This window comes from Elaeis guineensis, chromosome 5 (assembly GCF_000442705.2).
Source record: "Elaeis guineensis isolate ETL-2024a chromosome 5, EG11, whole genome shotgun sequence".
Taxonomy (NCBI): domain Eukaryota; kingdom Viridiplantae; phylum Streptophyta; class Magnoliopsida; order Arecales; family Arecaceae; genus Elaeis; species Elaeis guineensis.
Window position 1 is genome coordinate 125,608,844 of NC_025997.2, and position 25,467 is coordinate 125,634,310.

At 39.2% G+C, this 25,467-nt stretch overlaps 3 protein-coding genes across 10 annotated transcripts; 1 reads left to right on the forward strand and 2 right to left on the reverse strand.

The window, feature by feature from the left end:
• The first annotated feature begins 4,220 nt into the window (after positions 1-4,220).
• LOC105045913 (uncharacterized) lies at positions 4,221-10,963 on the forward strand. Of its 6 annotated transcripts, none has more exons than XM_073258445.1 (5): positions 4,221-7,469; positions 7,637-7,701; positions 8,916-8,995; positions 10,025-10,688; positions 10,897-10,963. In XM_073258445.1, the coding sequence occupies exon 1, from the start codon at positions 4,239-4,241 to the stop codon at positions 7,203-7,205; it is 2,967 nt and encodes a 988-aa protein (XP_073114546.1). In that variant the 5' UTR covers positions 4,221-4,238; the 3' UTR covers positions 7,206-7,469; positions 7,637-7,701; positions 8,916-8,995; positions 10,025-10,688; positions 10,897-10,963. The 6 variants fall into 6 exon arrangements, with proteins under 6 accessions (XP_073114546.1, XP_073114547.1, XP_073114548.1 ...); XM_073258446.1 differs by having other exon boundaries at positions 10,025-10,255; XM_073258447.1 differs by having other exon boundaries at positions 10,025-10,225.
• A 4,048-nt stretch (positions 10,964-15,011) lies between these two features.
• On the reverse strand, positions 15,012-18,913 carry LOC105045914 (aldose reductase). The gene is made up of 9 exons (XM_010924356.4): positions 18,764-18,913; positions 18,098-18,148; positions 17,911-17,984; positions 17,561-17,648; positions 16,125-16,331; positions 15,956-16,027; positions 15,652-15,717; positions 15,351-15,527; positions 15,012-15,270 (listed from the first exon to the last, which is right to left on the reverse strand). Exons 1-9 carry the CDS (start codon positions 18,911-18,913, stop codon positions 15,181-15,183), a joined length of 975 nt encoding a protein of 324 aa, XP_010922658.1. The 3' UTR covers positions 15,012-15,180.
• Positions 18,914-20,329: 1,416 nt separating this feature from the next.
• On the reverse strand, positions 20,330-24,914 carry LOC105045912 (aldose reductase). Of its 3 annotated transcripts, XM_010924349.4 has the most exons (9): positions 24,703-24,914; positions 23,973-24,023; positions 23,813-23,886; positions 23,461-23,548; positions 21,364-21,570; positions 21,199-21,270; positions 20,933-20,998; positions 20,644-20,820; positions 20,345-20,574 (listed from the first exon to the last, which is right to left on the reverse strand). In XM_010924349.4, exons 1-9 carry the CDS (start codon positions 24,850-24,852, stop codon positions 20,485-20,487), a joined length of 975 nt encoding a protein of 324 aa, XP_010922651.1. In that variant the 5' UTR covers positions 24,853-24,914; the 3' UTR covers positions 20,345-20,484. The 3 variants fall into 3 exon arrangements, with proteins under 3 accessions (XP_073114551.1, XP_073114550.1, XP_010922651.1); XM_073258449.1 differs by lacking the exon at positions 20,933-20,998 and having other exon boundaries at positions 20,343-20,574; XM_073258450.1 differs by lacking the exons at positions 23,461-23,548; positions 23,973-24,023 and having other exon boundaries at positions 20,330-20,574; positions 23,813-23,941.
• Positions 24,915-25,467: the final 553 nt, after the last annotated feature.

The window sequence follows — 25,467 nt, forward strand, 5'->3', positions numbered from 1 at the left end:
CATCTCACCTGTATGCCATACCAGTGTCTCCACACTCCTTGGTTATGAGGACAACCAACCCATATGGCACACAACGACCTATGCTCGATAAACGTTGTCGTCCTTGGTAACAACGTATCATTTGGTCGCGAACAGGTTTAAGGACTAAGTGACAAATCCTCCTTTGTCGAGTCTAAATAGTCCTAAGGACTTCACCACAACACAAGAGTTCATTAGAAGATGAAATATTTGTGATGAAAAAATATCAAAATAATTTTTATTTATTTATAATTCATGTACTAATACAAAAGGAGTACAACCGTCAACAGGCTGACGATTGGTTTTGGGACACTATTCCCAACAGCAAGTCCCTTATAAATCTCCTTGATAGTTATTATGGGGCGCCACCTTAATTTGATCAATTTGGACATGTCCATTGATTAGAGAGTCTTTTATTTTCATATGGGGCATCTCTTGGGTGTGTTTTGGGGTATCTAATTATGGATGCAAGGGCTTCAATTGTTGGCGCCTAATGGACTTCTAAATGTAAGTTGGATAACTTAAGTTAATAAGAATCCTAATGCAAATAGGACTTGTATTATGAGATTGAATAGGATTCAATCCTTATGCTTATTTAAAGAGACTTCCCCTAAGATCCCTAGAGCATCAAAACCAGTAGTCCCTCACACCCAAAGGCTCTCTCCATGCCCTCTCTTTCTCTCCCTTTCTCTTCTCTTAGGTGTTCTATACATCCCTTCCTTGGGACGCTCGTCCCAAGGAGTTCCACACTCAAAGGAGTTTGAGTGCCTCTTTCTTGCTGGTTTCTAGCATCTGGTAGCAGCACATAGCAAGGAGAAACTCTAGAGAAAAGGAGAAGAAGAAGATCAAGGAGAAAGATCAAGTGTTGATCGCGATTCAAGCTTCGTTTGGATTCAGCAGGCTGAATTTTAAAGAATCAAAATTTAGATCTTAGAGGGCTGTTCTAGACTGATCTTGAGTGGATACTCGTAGAGGTCGAACACTTATGTGGCTAACAGAGAGCCTCGTCTCTTCCAGATCCAGATTTGAAGAAAGAGATAGCGAAACAAGTTTGTGATTTGATCACAATTTAAATTTCAGCATATGAAATAGATCTATGTGGTTTTATGTTTTTATGCATGCAAAATTCAGATTAAAAATATTTTAATCTTATTCTCCACTACGGTGTTTAGAAAATAAAAATTTTTAAATACATATGTATGCATCAAATTTTGAAATCCAACACTCCTAATATGCCACATTTCAAGTTTTGAAGCGTTTATGGTGTTTTTTTTTTGATCCTGTAGTATATTATTTTCTCTTTTCTTTCTTCGAACCTATCTCGAGTTGCCTCATTTCTTTCTTTAATTTCTCTATTTTTCTATTTTCCATTCTCACGAGTTCCAATCGGTTGGGAGGCTTCGAGCGACCGTTGGAGCGGACGTGGGGCGAGCAGAATCTTGGTGGGCCGCCACCTGAAAGACAGATGTCGCCGCCCTATGGGCCTCCTTGCCAACAAGTCCATCGAATGGGACCCCAATGCGAAGGATGTGGATGGCTAGACGGCCCTACACTTCATGACTGAACAGGGTTTGAAGGAGTGCATCCGGTTACTAGTGGTGTCGGAGCGGATGTGGGGTGGACGAAGATGGTACGGTCACAAGCATGGGTGTGGTGGAGGCAGAGATTTGTCATCGCATGATTCTGTTAATTTTTCATGCATAAATTATAAAGTAAAATATATATATATATATATATATATATATATATATATATATATATATATATATATTTGAAGCTCTGACCTCTTCGCATGAATCATAAAGCAACGAAAAAAAAATTTTAGATTACACGCATTGTGTATGTGAGGTAGCAAGGAATAAAAGAAAAAAATATTTTTACATAGGACGGGCAGACCCCTGGTGGATTACCATGTGGAAGACTGATGCCACCACCCTATGGACACTTCTTACTAATGAGTCCGTCGAATGGGACCCCGACGTGGAGGATGCAGACAGTCGGACAGCCCTACAGTTCACAGCCAAATTGGGTTCGGAGGAGTGCATTCGGATGCTCGTGACACCGAAGTGGACGTGGGGCAGGTGAAGAGGATACGGTTACAAGCATGGATGTGGCAAAAGCAAAGCATTGATTTTTCATCGTATGGTTCTATTGATTTTTCATGCACGAATCATAAAGTAAAAGAAAAAAAATTGACACTCTGGCCTCTTCGCACAAATTACAAAGCAACAAAAAAAAATTTAGATCACACGCGATGTACACGTGAGGTAGCGAGGAGTAAAAAAAAAAAAATTTGTAGCCCCAACCTCATCATACGAATCACAAAGCAATAGAAAAAAAAAAAAAAAAAGTTAGATCTCACACACTGTGCAAAATCAATAGATCCAGGCATCACCCGGCCACTATGCTAGTTTATTGTATAGCCCATTATCTACTTGACCTTTTATCAAGAAGAAGAGGGAGCATAGTGGACCATATGCCGCCTTAACTCGTGTTGCTGAGGTTTTAGGTCAAGCTTAATGAAACCCATCACGCATTTAATATAATTAGAAAATATTTTTGGCAACCCAGCTCCTAAACTATTTAGCTATCCTAATTTCAGCACCAAGTTAGTTCGAAAACTTGATTTTATCATGAACAAACTAACTAAAGTGGTAATTTCTTCTCCGGGATCTAAGTAAGTTTCTCGTTAAGCCAATTGCATTTTTACCACGCTACCCAATGAAACCAACTGATGCCATTACAAATTGTACTTAATCATTCCTCTAAGAACATGGATCACCTCCATCGTATGGTGAATTTTTTGATTTATGTTATAGAGCCTGTATGTGTATTCTTTGGTGTATCATGTGAATTCAAACACTTTCATAGTTGCATCCGAAATATGGTCACTGGGCAAAGAATGAATCACCTTTTCCATCTATTGTATCCTGACTTCATCACAGACTGATCCATAAAATATGACATTGCATGCATGCACATGCACGTGAACCATAAATTACCCTATGATATAGATCCTCTCATAAATGGATCCCGGAAAAATTCCACATAAATTTGAATATCTGATCAAGTAAAAGTGCGACAAACCGTTGCTCCCAAAATCTGATCTAGTAGATGGAAAGCTGCTTATGAATCCGCACAAGAGGAAGAAGATCCGATCTACACTAGATGACTTATACATGGAGAACAAAGAAAAGTTTGAAGATTGGGAGCTAATCTGATTGGGAGTCCATCGATGTTTAAGTTAAAAAGGACTCTAAGGCACAACAAAAAGAAAAAAAAGAAGAAGATCTGGAATAAAATAAAGAGAGAGTAAAGGACTCATTTTATTTGCAGGAAGAGAGGAAAAATGTGGTCAATGAAAAAATAAAGAAATCATTTAATTTAATTGAAGTTTTCAAAGAAAAAGAGATGAGAAAGTAATATTTCTTTGAGAATCAAGTTTTCATATTTCATAGAAAAAAAAATCATATGGGACATAAATTTTTTGCTTTCTCATAGACTGAAAATTGAGATTTTTTTCTAAAAATATCTTTAAAGTCATGAATAAAATAAGATAAAATTTTTTTTATTAAAGATATAATAAGTATTTTATATAATTTTTTCAAAAAAATAGATGCTCAATCAAATATGACCTATTTCAAAATGTGTCACTTTTTTCAATACCAATCAAACATATCGAAACTATTTTTTTAAGTGTTATATTTTCAAAATTGAACTCTAAAAAACATTCTAGAAAGAAAAATTTTTCCTATAAATTAGACGAACCTAGAGAACATCTATATATGCTATGTACCTAGCACCTTAGCCTATTTTTATAGATGAAAAATTCTTGTCTAACTTGAATTGGACTCCAGAATCTAAAGTCAGGTGGAGAGCAAATTCTCTTTTTTTTTTAATTTTAATCCAGATCATTTCAGAAATCTGAGTCCAATTAAAATGTTTTCTTTGGTGCCAAATTTTTTTATTGAATGATAGATTTGAGCCACATCACAAACCATCATGCAAAAGGAAATTTCGCTTACAAGCATGCAAGTGAATTCCGCCTTCTCCATATGTTTTGTATCTAGGCCATGTCAAATTGTACTGCTAACTCACACACATAGGATTAGAAACTTGCACGTTGCCAATATCGTTGATCCAGCCATCCAGGCCCAGTTAAAACTGCACGCTGTAGCCACCAGCATGAGGCTCAGAATTTGCCAACTTTGGCACGAGTCATGGCTTCTGCAACGAGCACGTCCTTGCCGCGTTCGCAACTACGTGGCCGCATTCTCCTCATAATTCATCGGATTTGGGTCGTATCCTCACACGAAGGAAGCATTCACCTTCCTTCGCGCGAATCCACCATTAGATCTCCCAATACCCCCGCTTTCAGATCTCTGCAGGCTGATGAATGGGGAGTTCGGAGTGCTTTGAGAGCTGTGCGAGGCACCATCCAACGTTTGATATCTCCAAAGAAGAACTATCAGTCTCGCGCGAAAGATACAACCCGCAATCTAATTCATCATGTGTTCCGCCGACACTGCGCTCGCTGTACCGGCACACCGCGATGGATACAGATCAAATCTCAGCCGTCGATCTCCCTTTCCCTCCCCTCCTCCCCGCCGTCCAAAACCACATCCCACTTCTCCCCCCGACGACGCGCCATGAGACCACCTCCTCCCGTCCGAAGAAAGCCCCGCCGGCCCTTGTCTTGCTTCCGCGCCTTATCCTGCTCCAGCTCCGCCGCACCGGGGCCACACCACCCCCCTCCGCCGCCCGGCGCCGCTGCCTCCGCTGACGACGACATCCCCCTCCTCCGCCGCAACCTTGCCCTCCTTCTATCCCGGCCCTCCCTGGACGCCACCCTCTGCCGGGAGACCCTCGCCCGCCTCTCCCCTGGCCGCCTCGACCGCCTCCTCCTCGATCTCCGTCCGGCGATCAAGCCCCGCCCCGCCCTCCGCTTCTTCTCCTTCGCCTCCGACCGCTGCGGCTTCCGCTTCACTCCCCGATCCTACTCCCTCCTCGTCCACGCCCTCCTCCGCTCCAACCACGTCGCCGCCGCCCGCCTCCTCCTCATCCGCCTCATTGGCGGCGGCACCGGCAGTAACCTCCCTCTTCTCCTCGACGACCCCAGCCACCGATTCGCCGAGATCGTTCGCGCCGTCGCCGACACCGTGTCAGCCGATGAGCCACCCTCCGGTGCGCTCGATACCCTGGTTCACGTTTGCTGCACCCAGTTTCGATTCGACGGCCCGAAGCTGGCCGTCGTGGCATTCAAGATCCTCGTCGATCGAGGGCTCTGCCCATCTCTCAAGACCTGCAATTTCCTTCTGTCCTCGCTAGCTAGGGCCAGTGATTGCAAAAATGCGTGCATGGTGTTTGAGGGAATGCGACAGATTGTTTTCCCAGATGCTTACTCGTACACTCCTCTCATTGACGTCCTCTGCAAGAACCACGAGGTCGAGGAGGCGATCAAATTGTTCTCGGATATGGAAAGCTCGGGAGTTTGTCCCACTGTCGTTACTTACAATGTGCTGATCGATGGGCTCTGCAAGAAGAGGATGTTGGATGAGGCATTTCGGTTCAAGGAGAAGATGATGAGGAGCTCGGTGAATCCGAGCGTTATCACATTCAGTGTTCTCATCAATGGCTTGGTTAAATCCAATAGGTTTGGAGATGTGGAGTGTGTCCTAAAGGAGATGGAAGAGATAGGTATTGCGCCAAATGATTTTATTTATAATACTCTGATTGATGGGCATTGTAGGATGGGGCAGTGTTCAGAGGCTTTGAGGTTAAAAAATGAGATGGTGGTGAAAGGGTTGCAGCAAAATTCAGTTACTTATAATGTGCTTGTCAATGGCTTGTGTGTGGCAGGGGAGATGCAGCAGGCTGAGTATCTCTTGGATGAGATGCTGTCAGGTGGAATGGAAATAAATGTTGGGCTATTTAATTCGATCATTTTCTACCTTGTTACAGATGAACTAAGATTGGACTCTGCAGTGAGGTTCTTGAGGGAGATGTTGTTGAGGAATTTAAGACCGAATGATTCTTTAATGACATCAATGGTTAAGAAGCTATGTGAGAACGGGAAGCATCATGAGGCAATTGATATTTGGTTAGAATTGCTAGTGAAGGGTTTTGGTGTGAACACCATGGCTTCCAATGCTTTGATTTATGGGCTATGTGTGTCAGGAAACATGAAAGAGGCAGTTGGGCTTCTCAGGGCAATGCTTGAGAAAGGATTGGCTTTGGATAGGGTGACATACAATACTCTGATTTCAGGATGTTGTAAAGTGGGGAAAATGGATGAAGGGTATAAGCTTAGGGAGGACATGATTAAAAGAGGGTTTAATCCTGATATTATTACCTATAATACATTAATACATGGATTATGCAATTTGGGTAGGATGCAAGAGGCCATTGGGCTTCTGCATGAACTTAAGAATGAGGGTTTGGTTCCGGATCTTTTCACATTTAGTACAATGATAGATGGTTATTGCAAGGCTAAGGAAGTCCATAAAGCCAAAGTCTATTTGAACGAGTTGGCTAGCTGGGGCTTAGAACCAAACAGTGTCATCTATAATTCACTTATTGGTGGTTACTGTAGGGATGGTAAAATTTCAGAGGCTTCCAATCTTCTTGATGAAATGAAAAATAAAGGAATTGTACCTACTTCTGTGACTTACTCTACCCTTATGCATGGTATGTGCAATGTTGGTAATGTAGAAGAGGCTAAGAACTTGATTTTGAAAATGAGAGAGGATGGTTTGGCATTGAATGTTGTAACCTATACTACGCTTATTTGTGGTTATTGTAGAATAGGTCAAATGGATGAAGCTATCAAAGTGCTTGAGGAAATGCATGCTAGTGGGTTAGCCCCGAATAAGGTTACTTACACTGTCCTGATGCATGGGTACTGTGAAATGGCAAACTATGATGCAGCAGCTAAACTTCTAGATGAAATGCTGGATAATGGTATTGCTCCAGATGCTGTCACTTATAACACATTAATGTCTGGTTTTTCGAAGGAAGGTAGAATGGAGGAGGCTTTTAAGATATCTGATTATATGACCCAAAAAGGTGCGGTGTTGGATGAGGTTTCTTACACTACTTTGGTTCATGGAATAACTAGTACTGGATGCCAAAAGGAAGTTGCTTCCATATCTAAAGGAAGCATTATTAACCAGGGAATTGGACCTTAACATGTCAAGCTGTCTTCATGGCCAACTGAAGTTGAACAACTACCTTTAAAAGAAATTATATGCATCTAATGCATACATCAACATGCGGTGGAGAGTTTCCCTTGGACTGCAATCCTAAGGCGAACTTGTGCTTATGTTCACCAGCCATAAGCACTGAGCACCCCTTCCATTTTGGAGATGGCGTTCATGAAGGTAGACATTGATGGTGTTCATGAAGGTAGAATGGCTGGCATTCATATCTGGCTGATGATTAAAGGCTGACAGGTTCGAATCTTGCTAACTGTGGTTTTTGTAGTTTGTGGTTTTACACCACTCAATTAAAGGCTATATTTGCATTTGATCATATTAACATAATCTTGTACCATACTCATCTTTCTTTCTAAGCATAGCTGTTTCATTCATGCTTTTCCATGTGATCTACCTTGATGCAGGCAGCCTACTGGAGAAACATGGAAAGTTACTCATTGCACAGGCTGGAAAACATAGCACATATGAGGTATCAAACTTCTCTCACGTTAGATGAATCCTTGTCCTAATATATTCTTTCAAGTTGTATTCCTATTTGATCTGTATGTTTCCATGCCCACCTATTGTTTTTGGGGAAAAAAAACATGGCTATTTCTTTTGCAACTGGGCAATATTCCTATTGTATATCAGACTTGTGGGTTTCCTGAAGTTGTATGAAAACCAATGCCTCTTTTCCCTGTTTTCTTTTATTAATGATATTTCCTTTTCATTCTCCATTATGACTGATTTTATGAATTTTGTATCTAATTCTTGCAATGGAAGATTATATTAAAGATCAGGGTTTTGACCAATTCGTTCTAATTGATTTGCAAACTTTTTTGTAGTCCTGATATCACAAGATCAATTCCAACCTATCTTCCACAAGACTAAAATTTGGACTGTTGGTTGAATGTTGGATGGAACCAACAGAATGTTAATGCAGTTGATCAAATGCAACTTGTTTTTTGAGATTCATCTTCAATGTATTGATTCGTTTTGCCTGGAAAAAAAATTGAAGTTTTGGACCCTCTACATCACCAAGTTGCACGGTTCATATTTTAGTAAAGTTTGAAATGCAGTATGTTTCAAACACAGGAATTTGTATAGCAACCATCTTAAGTGTAAAAGAAAATGTAGATATATATACTGACCAAAATTTATAACACAGTCAGCCATACACTGAAGACTACCTTATTGTGGCAGGAAATAGTTAAGAACTTCACTAAGACATGTTGATTCTCTTCCCATGTTAGAAAAGCAGGTACACACGCATGAACCAACCTCCATCATATACTATATAGTATCTACTAATTGTGCAAGTGATCCTTATCTTTTCCATCTATAATTAGGAAAAGAGGTAATAAATTTGCATCACCTTTGTTCACATCAATATAATCACCTTTGTTTTATTGACCAGTTATGATAATCAAACACATTCTACTTAGCCATATTATAATCGACAGGAACAGTTATAACTTTAACACCATAAGAGTTCGAGTTAAGATTTTAATAAGATGCACAAAAATGAATCAGTTTTTACTAGAGTGAGTAAAGCAACTTTTTGTTATCTGCCATGTGATATTCCCAAGAAATTTCAAGATCAATAACAGTCATATGAAATTTAATCATTCGCTTTTTTTCTCCAGTATGTCTGATACAGTTATCTCTTGTAAAAATTAAACTCAAAATTGATGTTATCTGCAGGGTATCGTTCCAGCTTAGGATTTCAATTTTGAACTCAAAGGAACCATCAGCCAAGCATCATTGTCAATCTCAAAAATAAGGTGAATTCCATTGTTATTTCATTTTATTATTTTTTTACGAAGTTACAATATGTTTGTGCTTGATTGCATGTACATGCAGCTGGTATTCTTTTAGGTCTTTTGCTAGTGAGGTAAAAAAGGAAAAAAAAATCACAGTTTCACATCTCTATAGAGATATTTTTTATGTGGTGTTGTGTTGCAATTTGACTGGGAGAATGATTGATGGGTGTTGATGGAGTTAAGTAATCTAACTCAGGCGCATGAACAAATGTCAAGTGTCTAGAGAAGCCTGGTCCAGTGAACTTTAAAATAAGTGTATGTATGAATATAAGGTATAATTAATTGCACAAATTGTCTCATAGATCATAAAATTAATCAAGTCTTCATAAAATGCTGTGTTAGACTTGACTTTTGCTTAGAATTGCCAAAAGTTGAAGTGTACTGGTTTTGGCATAATAATTTACCGATTTTAGGTGTGAAGGAGTGTAAGTGTCCAGTCAGTGGTCCAGAATTTGGAGTGTCTAGATGAGACTGGAGGGAAGACATAAAGGATATTTGTATTCAAAAATGAAAATGCATCGTGCTGTCTTCATTAAGATATCTCACTTGGAGCATTTGGATGTAAAAGAAACTGAAGAAATAAGGGTTTGCTTGTCTCAAGGTTTTGGTAAAGATATAGTTTTTTAAAAAACTGGAGGGCTTAGATACAGCATTTTGTCTCTCCAAGCTGTACATTATGTTCTTCGGGAATATTATTTATGGATTACTTGAATCCATCTAGCTGGCAATGGTTGAGAAAAATATCCAATTCTGATTGCAATAGGACATCAGTTATTTACCATCACCTCTTGGATTTAGAACAAGATGGTATTTGGTTAGGAAGATGTTGAATCATCTATGGTGCTTCAAAAGTGGCTATCTGCCATATGCAGTAAAATGCAGGGCTTATTTTAATATGATATTATTCTGCCACACAAGACCATCTCTGTATCTCTGCATCGAGAGAGTGGTTCTAATCATGCAGCCTACTAACTGGACTCCTTATGACAGGTCATGGCCGCTTTAGGGCTGCTGTCCTCTTACTGTATGAGCATGGTGAATGATAGGAGGATATTGTAGTCTGGATCATTATTTCTTCTTCAGACACTCATCCTGCAAAAATGAATTTGGTGCTGTCTCTGTACATTGCTAGCTTTTTGGGGCACCTTGTCACAAGAAGCAATCTTGAATGACATCACCTGTCATAGATCTGTGAGCCTTCAGCTCTGGACTCAACCAAAGGTTTTACAGTTCCATTTGATTTAACTAATCTGACATTCTTTATGTTGTTTTACATGCTCGTTGTTGATCAATAAACTAACAACTATATATTGATTTTTTTAAGTTTTTAATTCAATTTATTTGTGTAAGTTTTGAATCCTAACCTGTGACCAGTAATGAAGACATACTTGCAAGCATACTGAAGCAAATTTGATCTTTATAATTTCCTTTTGCTGCACACAAATTGACTGTTGTAACTTGATGTTAAAGTGCTGACTGGGAGTCCCTATACCAGTCTGGGTATGCAATTGTCTAATATCTTTTCTAATATCACCAAAATCTATCATATAGTGTTAATACATCATCAGGTTGCACTTTGCTGTCATGTATTATGTCCAAGATATGACCACTTCAAGAGGGAATGCTGGTGAAGCCTTGACCACTAGTACGAAAGGTTAAAGCCAGGAACTAACCATGCCCTTTCTAATCTATAATCAATTTTCTGCTTCATTGCATCCATCACTCCATCTGGAGATCAGACTGTGAATAGTTTTTGATGAAATCAGACCAATTGTTACTGCCTGCCCATTGTATAGGTAAAATTGCTGTGCTTCCTTGACTATAGTCCAGTGTTTTTGAAAACAACCTTATCTTGATTTCAGTGGTGCACTCCCTCGGCAAGCATTAAGAAGTTATTAAGGGACAAGATCATAGCTGGTGTATCTAAAGGTTCGGCTTCACCCTCTTTTCTTATCTTGCCTAACCTGATGCTAATATATACTGAACCTAAAAGTTGCATGACTTGGTAGTTGGTATAAATTGATGCTTTTGTACTTCTGGATCAACCAAACATCTTTGTATTCTTTTATCTAGTCTACAGTCTTGAGTCGTTGGGAAGATATTTGAATTATTGCTGTAATGCTTATCTGATATTACTTTATAGAGCTGGAATTTACTCCAAGCACTTGTACATCTTTAAATTATTTCTAGTTGGAGTTTATCGTCTTTGGAACTCATGTACCGGCTTCACACAAGTCAGCCATAGCATGTGGATAATTGGCTGACTATATATTGATTTGCTGCTAAGTGGCTGACTATATATTGATTTGCTGCTATACTCCAGACAACTTTGGTATGGACATATTAGCTGCTGCCCGCATGAGCTAAACAATAGCTAAGATGCTTGTCTAAGTTGAACGTTCCTAAACTACTTCCAGATTTGAAGTGTTTTTCTCCATATAATTTTAGATTCCTGGGCCCAATAAACATGTAGTGTCACGCCTCGAACCCAACACCCGGATCGGATACGTGATGGCCGCACACTCCTTAGAGCAAGCTCTAAAAAATATGCAAGGCCAAATTAAATTATTACAACCTTATCAACCAGAATAATTTATTTCAATAATAATTCATAAAACCTTGCATAATTACAATTTAAATTTTTTCAATTATCTAATCAGATACTATGACACTCTTATTTATCCTTCTGCTCACCCGTAAATCCAAGCCATAGCCAATCATAAGCATCCTATAACTCTGAGAAGAAAAAAAAATGAAGGGATGTGAGTTTTACAGCTCAATAAGAATTTTCATATCACACCAATATAATAATATAATCTGAAAATAAAGATAAGCAATAACACATAAAAGTCGATGTTCACTGTCCAGAATACTGCAAACATTTATAGATTATCTGTTTTATCAAAAGAGATGCATTATCATATGTTAATAAGTGAAACAATTTTATTCAACGATTGTTTCATGTCTTATCTTTCTATTTTCTTCTATTATCACATCGTCTTTAATCCTTTCTTTTTGGCTTTGGCTTTGGACTACCAGGATCATGCAACGATCTTTTATTCTTCCTCAAATCGAAATATTCATGATCTTTCTCGGATCAAAGTGGCCATGATCTTTCTCGGATCAAATCATTCATGATCTTTCTCAGATCAGATTCTTCCACACATAAGCCTGTGGGGGCTGTCCCAGGCATAAGCTCCTGGCAGGCTATTCCACATGATAAGGCCAGTTCAAACCATATTTCTCTTTCTTTTCATTTTCATGAAATTATAATATTTGACTTCATTAATCAATTCAAATTTTACAATGTAATAAATATGTCATACCCATATAATCATGCCATCAATCGCTGATACATATTATTAATATAACATACTCATGCTCAAAATCACATAAATAAATAACAGTATCTCAGATATAACAAATTCATCGATCTCAAATTCAACGATGCAAAATCAATGAGATAAAACCAACGGTAAAATAACATATATAATAATGATCATGTACAGGGATTCTTACCTTTATCGGTGACTGATCCAAACACAGAAATCAATGTTCTTCTTTGATTTATGAATTTCTTTAACAAAATATTCCACTTGATATCATATGCAGACAATCATCTCTTCATAATCCTGATCAAATATAAAAATCATATATAGAGAAAATTATCGATAATCGATCCTAATAATACAGATCGAGGACCTCTCTTAGGATTAATCAAAATTAGGACTTGTCTATGTATCAGGATCCTCCACTGATCCATAAGACTTCTAGAGAGAGAAAATTCATGAAGAGAGAGAAAATTTTAGAGAGAGAAAGTAGAGAGAGAAAGTGGAGAGAGAATTTTCATATCCTTTCGATGAGGTAATCATGGTCGAGATCATCAGAGGTCCTATCAGGGTGACTCAATATGAATCAAGTGTTACAAATTTCGAATAGGATCTGACTGGGATCAGATCTATCGCACGAATTTTGGAGCAATCTCAAATCATCATATTTTTATTTCAAATTTATCTTAGGGTCTGTGATGCAATCAAAGAGAGAGTAGAAAGACCTTAGAGAGATAAAATCCACAAAAAGAGAGAAAGATCTAGAGAGAGAAAATAGAGAGAGAATCTAGAGAGAGAAATTGGAGAGAGAAGGTAGAGAGAGGAGAGAGGAAAGAGGAAGAGAAAGGAGAGAGAGGAGAGAGAAAATTCTCTCTTTTCTTGTTTTTTTTCTATTTTTCTTTTTTTCTCTTTTTCTTTCTCTTTTTCTTTTTCTTTTCTTTTCTTTTCCTTTTTTTTTCTTTTCCTTCTTCTTTTTCTTTTTTTTTTTCCTTCTTCTTCCCACGGCTTCCCTTGGGCCGAACAGGGGACGGACGAGGGGGCTCCAGCTTGGCTCCGACGAGGGATGACAATATGGCCGAATGTCCGGCAGCAGGTGGAGACGGTGATGGAGCCAAAGATGGCCGGCGATGAGGTTCGACCGGTAGGAGATTTAAAGAATTTGAAAAACAGGGGATCCGCCCCGTTTCTTTTTATTTTCCGGTCATTGGCCGGTCACCGACGGCCAAAACCTTCAGGGAAAAGGGATAGAGAGATGAGGGTCCGGTCTCGGGGATGAGACGCCGCAACCGGCGGCACCGATGGCCGAAAAAGAGAGGAAAGGGTTCCGGCCGAACAGGGGTTTCCTATTTCATGAAATTTTCGGCGATCCCGACGGCCGACGAGGAGTCTAAAACCATGGGAAGAAAGAGAAGAGGGAGAGGAAGAAAGATTGAACCCTCACCTGAACTCCGGTGGCCTCTTCGATCTTCGATTTCCGACGAACACAAGAAGAGGGTGCCGTGGCTTCCAACGGAAAAAGATGAGGAATTAAGCTTGAAGATCGTCGGTGGAGGTTCTTGAGAGAGAGAGAGGCTTATTTATAGAGGTCCCTAGGGCTCCAATGGTCCTAGGATTCCCTTTCCATCCGGGATTTATCGGAGAAAAAGACTCCCATCAGGAGTCTTCTTCCCGTTCTGTTTCTTTTCTTTTCTTTTTTTTTTTTTTTGTATGGGTTTTGGGTTTTGGGCTTGATTCTGGGCCCAATTGGGCCGGGATGTTACATGTAGCACGTTAAAGTATTGATCTTTTGCAGAGAAAACAATGCAGCTTAGCTTCCATGCACTTTGATGTTCATCCATGCCCCCGGCTGTTTCCAAACAGATCGATAGCACCAAAGGTTCTCATTTTTTGGCTCTCCAGACTTATTTTCTGGTTCCGATGTCAGCAGATAAGCTCGGTTTATAACTATTGATATGTGGAAAACCATTAGTGTTGCACTTTTTTTTTGTAACAGTTGAATGTCTATGTTCTATGCTTATACAATACCAACTGCCATGCCAAAATTTCTGTAGTGCTTGTTTGAGTTTGTTTCCAAAATGTTTAACAAGATCATTTTAACCGAACAAACATATGACGAAACGACCTGTGTTCAACTTTCTTGGCCATGATTATTTTCGTGGTTTGTCTTGCAATGACTAGCATGTGAAATGCTTGATCCAATTAGTTAGGATAGTTTAGTGCAAAGATTTTAAATTTCAGTCAAAACTAGTCTATCTCTGTCAAAACTGATCTTTTTGGTCGGAAACCCAACACAGATCGATCCTTGATTTTGGATGGTAGTTAGTTTCGGTGTAAGTCCTAAAGCCAAGGGTGGCAATCAAGTTGAGTTGGACAAGATATGGAAAAGGTTAAATACATGATTAAGCAGCTTAAATACATGATTTAGCCAGTTAAAACAAGTTAAAGAGGTTAAATAATTAAGCATTTCCGCCTCCCCTACTAAATTTACTGAAACTAACGACTAATACCATTTTTATGTTTTATTTTGATAATTACAATATTATGAAATTATATCTTCCCTATACAAATGATCCATATAATTTCATTTTCTAATTATTTTGTGAATTAAAAATAGATAATAAATATGATCATTGACAAGCCAAAAACTCTGAACGAAACTATAACATTTTGTAGAGCAGAAGTCATACAACTACAGCACACTTTGCATTTTATTCTTTAGGTACGATCTTAAGAAAACCAAGTAAAGTAGAAGTCATACAACTACACACACTGCACTTTACTCTCGAGGTACGGTCTTAAGAAAACCAAGCGAGCAAGCTAGTCCTCGTTGTCCCACAGGTCCGCTGCACATCTATATGGACCATGGATCTTGTTCACAAATATATCTTCTCCATCCAAGACTCTCCTCTGCAACACCGAAAAAGCTTACATGAGTTCCATCGGCATAGAAGCTATGTCACAGCCAGAGAAAGAATACCAATATTCACCTGATCCCTGATGCTATTCAGAGCCCGGAAATCCTCTTCAGGGATTTCCCATCCAAAAACCTGGATGTTTTCCTTTATCCTTTCAGAATTTGTTGATTTGGGTATGACACTGGTTCCCCTCTGGAGTGCCCATCTCACAAGGACTTGCCCTGGGGTCTTGTTAAGCTTGTTGGCTACCTAAATGTGGTAATTGTGGTTAAAAAAAAAAAAAAAAAACAACAACAAGGACTGATCAAAATAATCTGCAGCAGTCCAAGCGGCAAAACTTGATGGTGATACTAGAATAGATGGAGATGCAAACCTCTGTAACAGTTGGATCATGTATAAGATCACGGCCGCCATCCTGAGACCCAAGTGGAGAGTAAGCCTGCAAATGGAAGACTTACTAGTTTTATACATGTCTAAATTCTATACCTGGGAATTCTTGCAACCATAGTCTAGACACTTTTGACTTTAATTCTACTTTGTTGGACACTTTGACTTTGATTCCTCCTCTGTTTTGGTTGTTATTCCTGTCTTGGCAGCTATATATTTCTACCTGTATCGTATTTGACGTTAATAAGACATATTAGTGCCTCTCAAGAAGAAAGGCGTAATTTTCTTACAGTCACATGGATCCCATTTTTCTTACAAGCCTCCAACATCTTATCGTTCCTCCAACCTGGGTGCATCTCCATCTGTGCTCAAGCCCATGGAAAAATGGCATTAGTCCAGTAGTAAGATCAGTGCTTCATCACTTGTAGAGCCTGAAAAGGAACAATAATAATGATATACCTGGCACACCGAGGGCATGGTTTGTGCAATTCGGAGTAGCTTGTCAAGCTTCTTGAGTGTGAAGTTGCAGACACCAATATCCCTGACAAGTCCATCTTTCACCAGCTGTTCCATTTCTCTCCACACTGCTTCCATGTCAAAGTCTAGTATTTCTCCTGCTTCTGGTGGCTTATGTGCTCCTTCTTTCAAGCGAAAGGGCCAGTGGATCTGCCATCGCCAAATATAATTAGTTATCATGACATTTTGGAATGAAGTGTAGAGTTCATTTGTCAGCCTTGGCTTGTAAACCATAAATTAGATTAGTATCAACAAAGATAAGAAACTATACGGCACTAACTACCCTGCTGTTACAGAACATTAATTCCCATCGGTCTTTCAAACTAGCCAGGGCCTGTTTGGATATTTCTACGACTGACAAGCCTGTTGGCCTATCTATTTTGCATGTTCTAAAAGTCTGTCCAAATCCAGTCTGGATCTTAACCTTTATGCTGCAGCAAAAAAAAAGGATATATGGAGATCTTTATTTTCCTTCGATAGGATTTAGGCTATATAGTGTTGATAGAGGAACATACTTAAATAGACGGTCCATTCCACAAATCCTACAAGATTTTCACCACAATCCTATAAAAATATCCAGATAGGCTCTCAGTTTTATTGTTATCCTTGGACTATACACATATTATCGGTATTAACCTCTTACATTGTTTTTAATACTTTCATCTATTTTATCTTATATCTCACCAATCCTTTATGCACATCCAAACTGTTATCCCAACCAAGGTCTCTTCAAATTTGCTTGGCACAATTTGTAAACATCTGTAACTCAGATGCTGGTAGAATCAATGTATAAACTATATATTCATGTGAGGTATAATGTGGAGGGTAGTACGGCCACAGATATTCTAAAACCTGCTGGTCTTGTTTATCGGAATTATTGAAAAATTCTCAAAAATACTCTTGATGAATTTTTTCCTCTTGACTGAGAGAGAGACTAAATTATAGGTAATCTAATTTACTTTCAAAAAAAAATAATTTGAAGTAGATCACAAGTAACTCAAGAAACATTTCAAAAAAGCAAATTAATGATGCTATTCGTTGCCGGTGATGGTGGTGTTTTAGCTATTGTTTGTCATTTTTGTCTCTTCCGTGTTTGTTTTCTCATGAGTATAAAAACATATCAACTGCTTAGATTCTTTGTTCTTATCATTCTTTTCTAACTGCTGATCATCTGAATTTCTCTTGAGCTTTCTGAGAATTCTTCACATTTAAAAAAAAAAAAAAAATCAGAATCTGGAATCTTTGCCTCTAGCTGAACTTCTCCCCAATGGCTAAATTTGTGCCCGCAGTAGAACATAGTTTTTCTTGCCTTAGGCTAACAGAAATAATGTGGATATTTGACAAAAAAGCCTCATTCATTCGAAAGACGGTTCTCGTACCAGATAGAGATCCAGGTAATCAAGTTGTAAATCCTGGAGTGTGGTCTTTAGTGCAGTTCGGACTCTGTCAGGAGCCAAATCTGAGCACCTGCATAGAATAAAGCTTCCTGTTTAATTGCTTTCTGATGCTGTGATAATAAAGGTCACCAATAGAAAGCCAAAAAAAAAAAATCCCATAAAGAGCTTCGTATCCATTGGAAAGTACATTGTTGGCGATGCTATTCAGTCTGTTGCCACTTGGATTAGCCATTTACTTAAAACCGTCATAGACATCTAAACATTAGAAAAAGCCAAACAAACTAACAAACAAACAAAATCACCTAAAAGTGAGTGATTGGATGATTCCATACCATATCTTGGATGCGATGAATAGATCTTGTCTGTCTATCCCTGCTTGCATAGCAGCTGAGAGGCCATGTCCCACCTGAAATTCCAGGTAGATATTTCTTAATAAGAGCCCTGTTGTGGATCCAATCCTGCATAACCAGTTAAAATGGAAAAAAAAAAAAAAAATGGAAAGGTAAACCGGACTGTTACCTCTTCTTGAACTCCATATTCTGCCGCTGTATCAACATGTCTGTATCCTGCCTGCAGTCGTCAACAGAGGCATGAGTATTTGCTGATATAAACATACGGGAAGTAAAACCGTTACCGTTCGTAATAAGGCCTAAGCTTGATTTATTCCTGTTCATGCTTTGTGCCTACTGACACACACATTTTTTTCAGTTGTCCAGTCCATTAGCAGCTCGAAAGTGAGGATATTCGAATGCATGATTTCTTATTTTTCATCTTGTTATTCACGAACAAGCGAGGGGTGGGGGGGGGAGTGATTACACTTCATCCTCCTCCTGAACTAGTGGAACTTTTTTCCTTTTAAAAAGAAACAAGAAAAGAAAAGATCTCAAGGGCCTATATGGATGCCCAACTATTTCATTTTTAATGCACATAGAGAAGGAACCTTCCCCAGCTTTAGCAATGAAGCACCCAAATATCCCTTCCATGCAACGTCTGATGTATCCAAAACGAGGGCCAAGGCCTAAATCCCAATTTATTGCTGAATCATAGGGAATGCTTGTTAAAAGAGCAACAAACACATGCTTACGTCACCTCTATAAGACACTCTTAGCTTAGCTCCTGTGTGGTTCTTTTCTGATACACCAAAAAAAATTCAACAGGGTGTACAGAAGGAGAGAGATGGAGAACCTCGGTGATGGCAATGAAGACGGCATCAGAGGCCTTGGGACCAGACCTCCAGGTACCCAGCCCCACTGAAGGAATGGTGTGCCCGCTTATCAGCCTGAAGCCCCGGAGATCCGCTTGGCCTTGCGCAGGGATCTGCTGTGCTTCTGCCATCCTGCCTTCTCCTCCTCCCTCAACAAAAAAAAAAAAACTTAAGATTGGCTCGATAACGTCGATGTCTTATAGATGGACAGCACCGTTACGTATGCATGCTGCCGAGAATGGAGGGCTTTGGGAGAGTGCCACCTATAACCTTGACATGACACGTAGCTTTGAGCTCTCTTTACACATTGCTAGCTTTTTGCTGCACCGTGCCACGACACAAGCAATCTATCTCCTCACAACCGACTCAGCCACTCGAGGTTTTTACCTTTCAGAATCTTATTTGATTTAACTAATATGTCACTTCTTTATATTCTTTTACATGCGTGCTCTTGATCAATAAACTGAAAATTAAACCACCTCTTGGTTTGTGCGAGTTTTGAATCCTATTCTCTTGCCAGCGAAAATATGCATCCACAGATACTGTGAAGCAAAATTTATTTGTAAATTCCTTCTGGCACATGCAAGGCGGCAGTTGTTACTTGATGATAATTTATTTCTAGAAGTGGTGTCTTTTTTTTTTTTCTTTTATTTGTCCCAACTTATTTAGATTCCCGGGCCCAGCAAAACATAAACCGAGTTAAACTATTCATCTCTTGCTGCAAAAAGAGTGCACCTTTGCTTCTATCCAGTATTCCAGTTTGATGTTCTTTCATACCAACGGCTGACTGCAGGATGATAGGTAGCACCTAGATGGATAACCTCTGAAATGATCTTATTCTTGGTGTGGCACTCCAGGCCAGCAGATAATCTCAGTTTGTAATTGTTGATATGCAGCAGAACAGCAGTGTATTGGTTTTTTTTTTCTTTGTAACAGTTCCTAGCCTATATTTCATGCTTGCATAATACCAGCTTTGCTGCCAAAAATTCTGTAGTATTCAATTATTTTTTTCCATGAAATGTTTCACCTCATATATCTCTGATCATCATGCTGATAAGATTATTGACCTAATGATCATATCATCAAATTACCAGCATTCTAACTTTTTTGGCCATATGATTGATATTACCTGAGTTTGTCTTGCCATGGCTATTATATAGACTGTAAAATGCGTGACATCTCATGTCTTAAATTGAGTGAAATAATCTTATGGATCTGTACTTTGTGTTGCATCATCTAGTAGTCCATTGCCGCGAGATTTTGCAGCATTTCAACTATCATACACCTAGGCAACCCATAACAAGCACCATATTTTCCCCGTTACGATGGCTTTGTTGTTGTTTTAGTAACCTCCTCTCTTCTTGGTAACTCTCCACCCTCTCCCTGTTTCCCCTTCTTCTTCTTTCTTTCTCCTTCTTTCTATCCTCCTGTGTTATTCTCAAACTTTTTACGAAATGGTGGAATTTTAATCCCTCCAATTACATCAAAAAAAAAAAAAAAGAAAAGAAAAAAAAACACCAGATTTCAAAGATATTATAAGATCACACATTAACATAATAATATCAAAGCACGAAATAAATAACATAACATAATAAATGTTATCACAATAAAAAATAAATAAATAAATAAAACAAATGTTATACATCCACACTGCACCATGCATTTTATTCTTTAACGTTCAGACAGAAGAAAACCAAGCAAGCTAGTCCTCATTGTCCCACAGGTCAGCTGCGCTCCTGTATGGACCATGGCTCTTGTTCACAAACAGATCTTCTCCATCCAAGACCCTCCTCTGCACCACCAAAAAGCTTATATCAGTTCAATCACCACGGTAACAATGTTACAACTACAAAAAATAGACCTGATCCCTGATGCTGCTCAAAGCCCGAAAGTCCACTTCAGGGATTTCGCATCCGAAAACCTGAATGTTTCCCCTTATTCTTTCAGCATTTGTTGATTTGGGTATGACAATGGTCCCCCTCTGAAGTGCCCATTTCACCAGGATTTGCCCCTGGGTCTTGTTTAGCTTGTTTGCTACCTACATATGGTAGTAGAGGGAGTAAGAAATCGAACCAAGAGAATTTGCAGCATTCAAGCAGCAAAATATACTAATGTCGTGATTACTAATAGCACAGACTGAGATGGTAAACCTTTGTAACAGTAGGATCATGGATAAGATCACGACCATGATCCTGTGATCCGAGCGGAGAGTAAGCCTGCATGTGGGAAACTTTAGTTCTATACATGTCAAAACTCTCTTACCTGAGAAGAATGTGACCATGTTGTTTACTTGTGACTCTTGACTCTGCTGGAAACTTGAACTTTGATTCCTACTCTTTTTACTTTTTCTGGCATTCTATGTTTCTATTTGTTGTCTGTTGATTTTAACAGGATATTATATGCATAGTTTACTTACAGTGATTAGGATTCCATTCTTCTTACAAGCCTCCAACATTTTATCATTCCTCCAACCAGGGTGCATCTCCATCTGTGTTCAAGCCCAGGGAAACATAACATTAGTCCAGTAGCATGATAAGGGCCTCATCACTTTAAGGATCCACAAAAAATTAGGACTGGGTACCTGGCACACTGAAGGCTTCGTCTGTGCAATTTGGAGTAGCTTGTCTAGCTTCTTGAGTGTGAAATTACAAACACCAATATCCCTAACAAGTCCATCTTTCACTAGCTGTTCCATTTCTCTCCACACTCCTTCCATGTCGAAGTCTAGTACTTCTCCTGCTTCTGGTGGCCTATGTGCTCCTTCTTTCAAGCGAAAGGGCCAGTGGATCTGCCACAATAAAATATATTTAGTTCTCATAATCCACATTTTAGAATGAAATACAGATTTCGCTTGCCAAACTTGCTTCTAAGCCACATTAAGAGCTACAGAGCAACACTTCCCGACTATTAACAGTCGTTCTTATGGGTTATTATTTTCTATTAATTCTTTTTTTTTTTTGGGAGTGAATACCTGTTTCTTGTTCTGATCATTATTGATCTGTAACATAGTTTGTAACACTTAAATCCATTTTATCAAAGGGTTTATGATCATAAAGCTGTTATGTTGTGCAAGGTGTCTTCAAATTAACTTGGCAAAAATTCTAGATTATTTGGAGCCTAAGGTTGCGTTTGGTACATTGCCAAACAGTGATAATATGAATTACCTACAATCTAAATAGATTGTCAGTAATGTTGATTACTGTGTTTGGTATACATAAATAATATTATCGAAAAATTGCTGAAACATATTTGGTATGATAATCAAATTATTGGTAATATAACATCAAATTTTCAAAATATCTTTAAATCAAATTATTAGTTTAACATCTTTAAACTATTTATTTAATTTTTTTAATGATAAAAATTATTATATAAAAAAATTATTATTTTTTAATACTTATTATTTTTTTATTATTTTTATAAAAATTATTATTTTTAAACTATTTTTTTATTTTTTTCTCTTCTCCTTTCCTCACACGCCATGCCTCGACCCTCCTCCCCCCCGCCCGTCATGCCTCCAACACCGCACCCCTGCCACCCGCACTGTCTTGACCACCGCACCTCGGCCCTCTAGCCGCCTGTTGCGCTGCCACCCCTCCCCGACCCCCCGACCACCTGCGCTGTCCTGGCCACTGCACCTTGACCGTCCGACTGTTCGTTGCACTGCCACCCCTCCCCAACCGCACCCCAACCGCCCGTGCTGCCCTAGCCACCACCTCCTACCCCTCGGCCGCCCGTCACGCTACCTTCGACGAGGGCCATGAAGACCGCGTAAGAGGCGGCAGGGGCTGCCGGAGGAGTTGGGGGGGTTGTGGGGGAGGCATGGGTTGGAGGGGGAGGCACGGGTGACGCCACATGGGAAGGAGGGAGGAGAGGAGGGCAGTTTTATCAAAAAAAATTATTACAAGATTACCTCATGGGAGGTAATTTGGATAGCCACTTCTCTTCTTGGTAATCCAAATTACCTTATGACAGATAATCTGGATTATCTAACAATCTGAATTACCAATCTAAAAAGCATACCAAATATGATAATCTGATGGGGCCTTTTTAAATTGCCAGCAATCTAGATAGATTGCCAGCTACCAAACGTAACCTAAATGATGGTAGGAATTAATGCAAATGCAGCAGATAGCCATATATTGGATTCCAGCGTAAGCAATCAATAAAGATGCTTCACTAACAATGACTCAGCCATATATCCAAACCTACAAGTCTTGATGCAGATTAATTACATGTTTACAATGTCTTCCGAAGTATCGGACAACTCTTGGACTACTCTTGAATAATTTGCCATCGACTGAGTATTTCTACTACTCATAATTACACAGTAAAATGTTTCAATACTTCACAAACATATACTGGATTTCAGCTTTTTTTCATTATTCGCCTGTCATTCTTGTTGTCTCATACTTAAAAATATGTATCATTAGATTCTGTATTTCCGTCAATTCTTTTACGACTGATAATTGTCATAATTTCTCTTGCAATTTTGGTGAATTCTCCATGTTTTTTTTTTTTTTTTCCTGTGTTTCGGATCTTTGCCTCTTGCTGAAGTGTTCCCTAATCTTAGGTTTGCAAGTGTAATGGAGTGTAGTCTCTTTTTGCCTAAGCTTATATAAGAAACATGGATTAGTTGGACAATTAAACCTATTCATCTATAAGACTGCTTTAATACCAGGTAAAGATCCAGGTAATCAAGTTGTAGATCCTGGAGTGTATTCTTCAATGCGACTCGGACCCTATCAGGGGACAAATCCGTGCACCTGCACAGTACAAAGCTTTTGCTTAGTTGCTCTCTGATGCTCTCTCAAGAAAGATCACAGAATGAAACCCACTGTAAAATGCCTATAAAGAAAATTCCTTAGTTGTGTCAAAAAGCATGTAGATTGTTGACCATGCTGATCAATCCCATTCTATTTGGAATTGTCATTAAGTTATTTATAGCCTACTTACATATACAAAAACTAACCCCTTTTTCGTTTTTGGAAGAGGGGAAAAAGGAGAGCGGAGTTGTGATGAATTCATACCATAGCTTGGATGTGATGAACAGGTCTTTTCTTTCTATCCCTGCCTGCATTGCAGCTCTGAGGCCTTGTCCCACCTGCAATCCCAGGCAGCTGGTTCCTGAGGGAAGTCCTTATGTGGATAGCTGAAACCTGATGGCCATGAGAGTTACTGGATAATTACCTCTTTCTCAATTCCATACTGTGATGCTGTATCCACATGTCTATATCCTGCCTGTACTCACAAGTGAATATATACATGGCATGAGTATGTGCTTGATTTTTTTTTTTTTTTTTTTTCCGGGAAGGCATGAGTATGTGCTTGATATGATTAAATTACAGGAAAAAAGGCTTTTAATTTATTTAATAGGTACACCATAAGCCTGATTTATTCCTCTCAATTATTAAGCTTGTCCTTATTAAATTTCTTTCATTTTGTCAGCTCATGCACAGTTCACAAACAGCCCACAAGTTAGGATACTAGAATGCATTGCAGCCTGCATTTCTCCTTGATATTCACATATAAAGCCACGGGAAAAAAAAAAAGAATTAAGTTAACTTCAAGGTTACCTTCGTTGAGAACTTGAGGGGCATTGCCAACTATAACAAGAGTTCTAAATATTACCAGTAGTTTTGGCCAACTGATGCTCCCCCTCCCCTCCGTATTGGATGCAGGAGATCTGAATTCAAATCTAGGTGGGACTGTCTTCTGATTATGTAATCTAGGTAATCCTAATAGACAATACCCCCAAAGTATTCTTTTAAAAAAAACTGATAATTTATAAGAAGTGTATATATGTTAAAAGTGCAAACATATTATTCTCATGTAACCATTGTGCGATATTCTTAGCTGGGTTCTGGACGGATTCAAACAGATGCATCGACAAATTGAAAGAGAGAGAGAGAGAGAGGACCTCGATGATGGCGGTGGAGACGGCTTCGGAGGCCTTGGAACCAGACTTCCAGGTGCCAAGCCCCACCGCGGGGATGGTGTGGCCACTCAACAGCTTGAAGTACTGGTGATCCGCCCGTCCTTGCGCCGGAAGCTGGTGTATTTGTGCCATCCTTTCTTCTTTTTCTCCTCCTTTTTACGTCTCCCTCCCCGAGTCTGGAGAATAACAAAGACTGGCTTAACATGCTGGTTCTCTTATGGAGGCAGATCCTCTGGCACGTATGCATGCAGCTGAGACTGGGGAGCTGTGTGAGAATGCCACCTATCGTCATCTCATGACACCATGGGATGACCAGTTGCTCTAGCTCTCTTTACACGTGTGACTTCTTTGTAGGCGAGAAGACCGTTCCTCGTGGGTTGGTACTTGCGGTGGGGCTTAGCCAGAGCGGTTGACACCTTCCTCCATCGGCGGAGGCGCGGTGTTTCAAAATCGAAATATCTCGCAAGGATATCTTTTACCTTCTACGCATACGGTAGATTGATGGTTGTTATATCATCAATATTTTTTTTTTTTTTTGAATAAGAATCATCAATATTTGTTAATTGATTACTCATATATTACTGGTTTTGTTAGTTATTTTATGCTTGTTCAGGATGAGCAGCTTGTCCCAAGTCGGGAGAGACGGAGGCGTTATTTCTTTTATTTATTTATGGTACAAGTGGACGGCCACATTATTTTGAAACGAATTTGATTTTCTCAAGAGAGCAGACGGAGTGCTTGATCCTC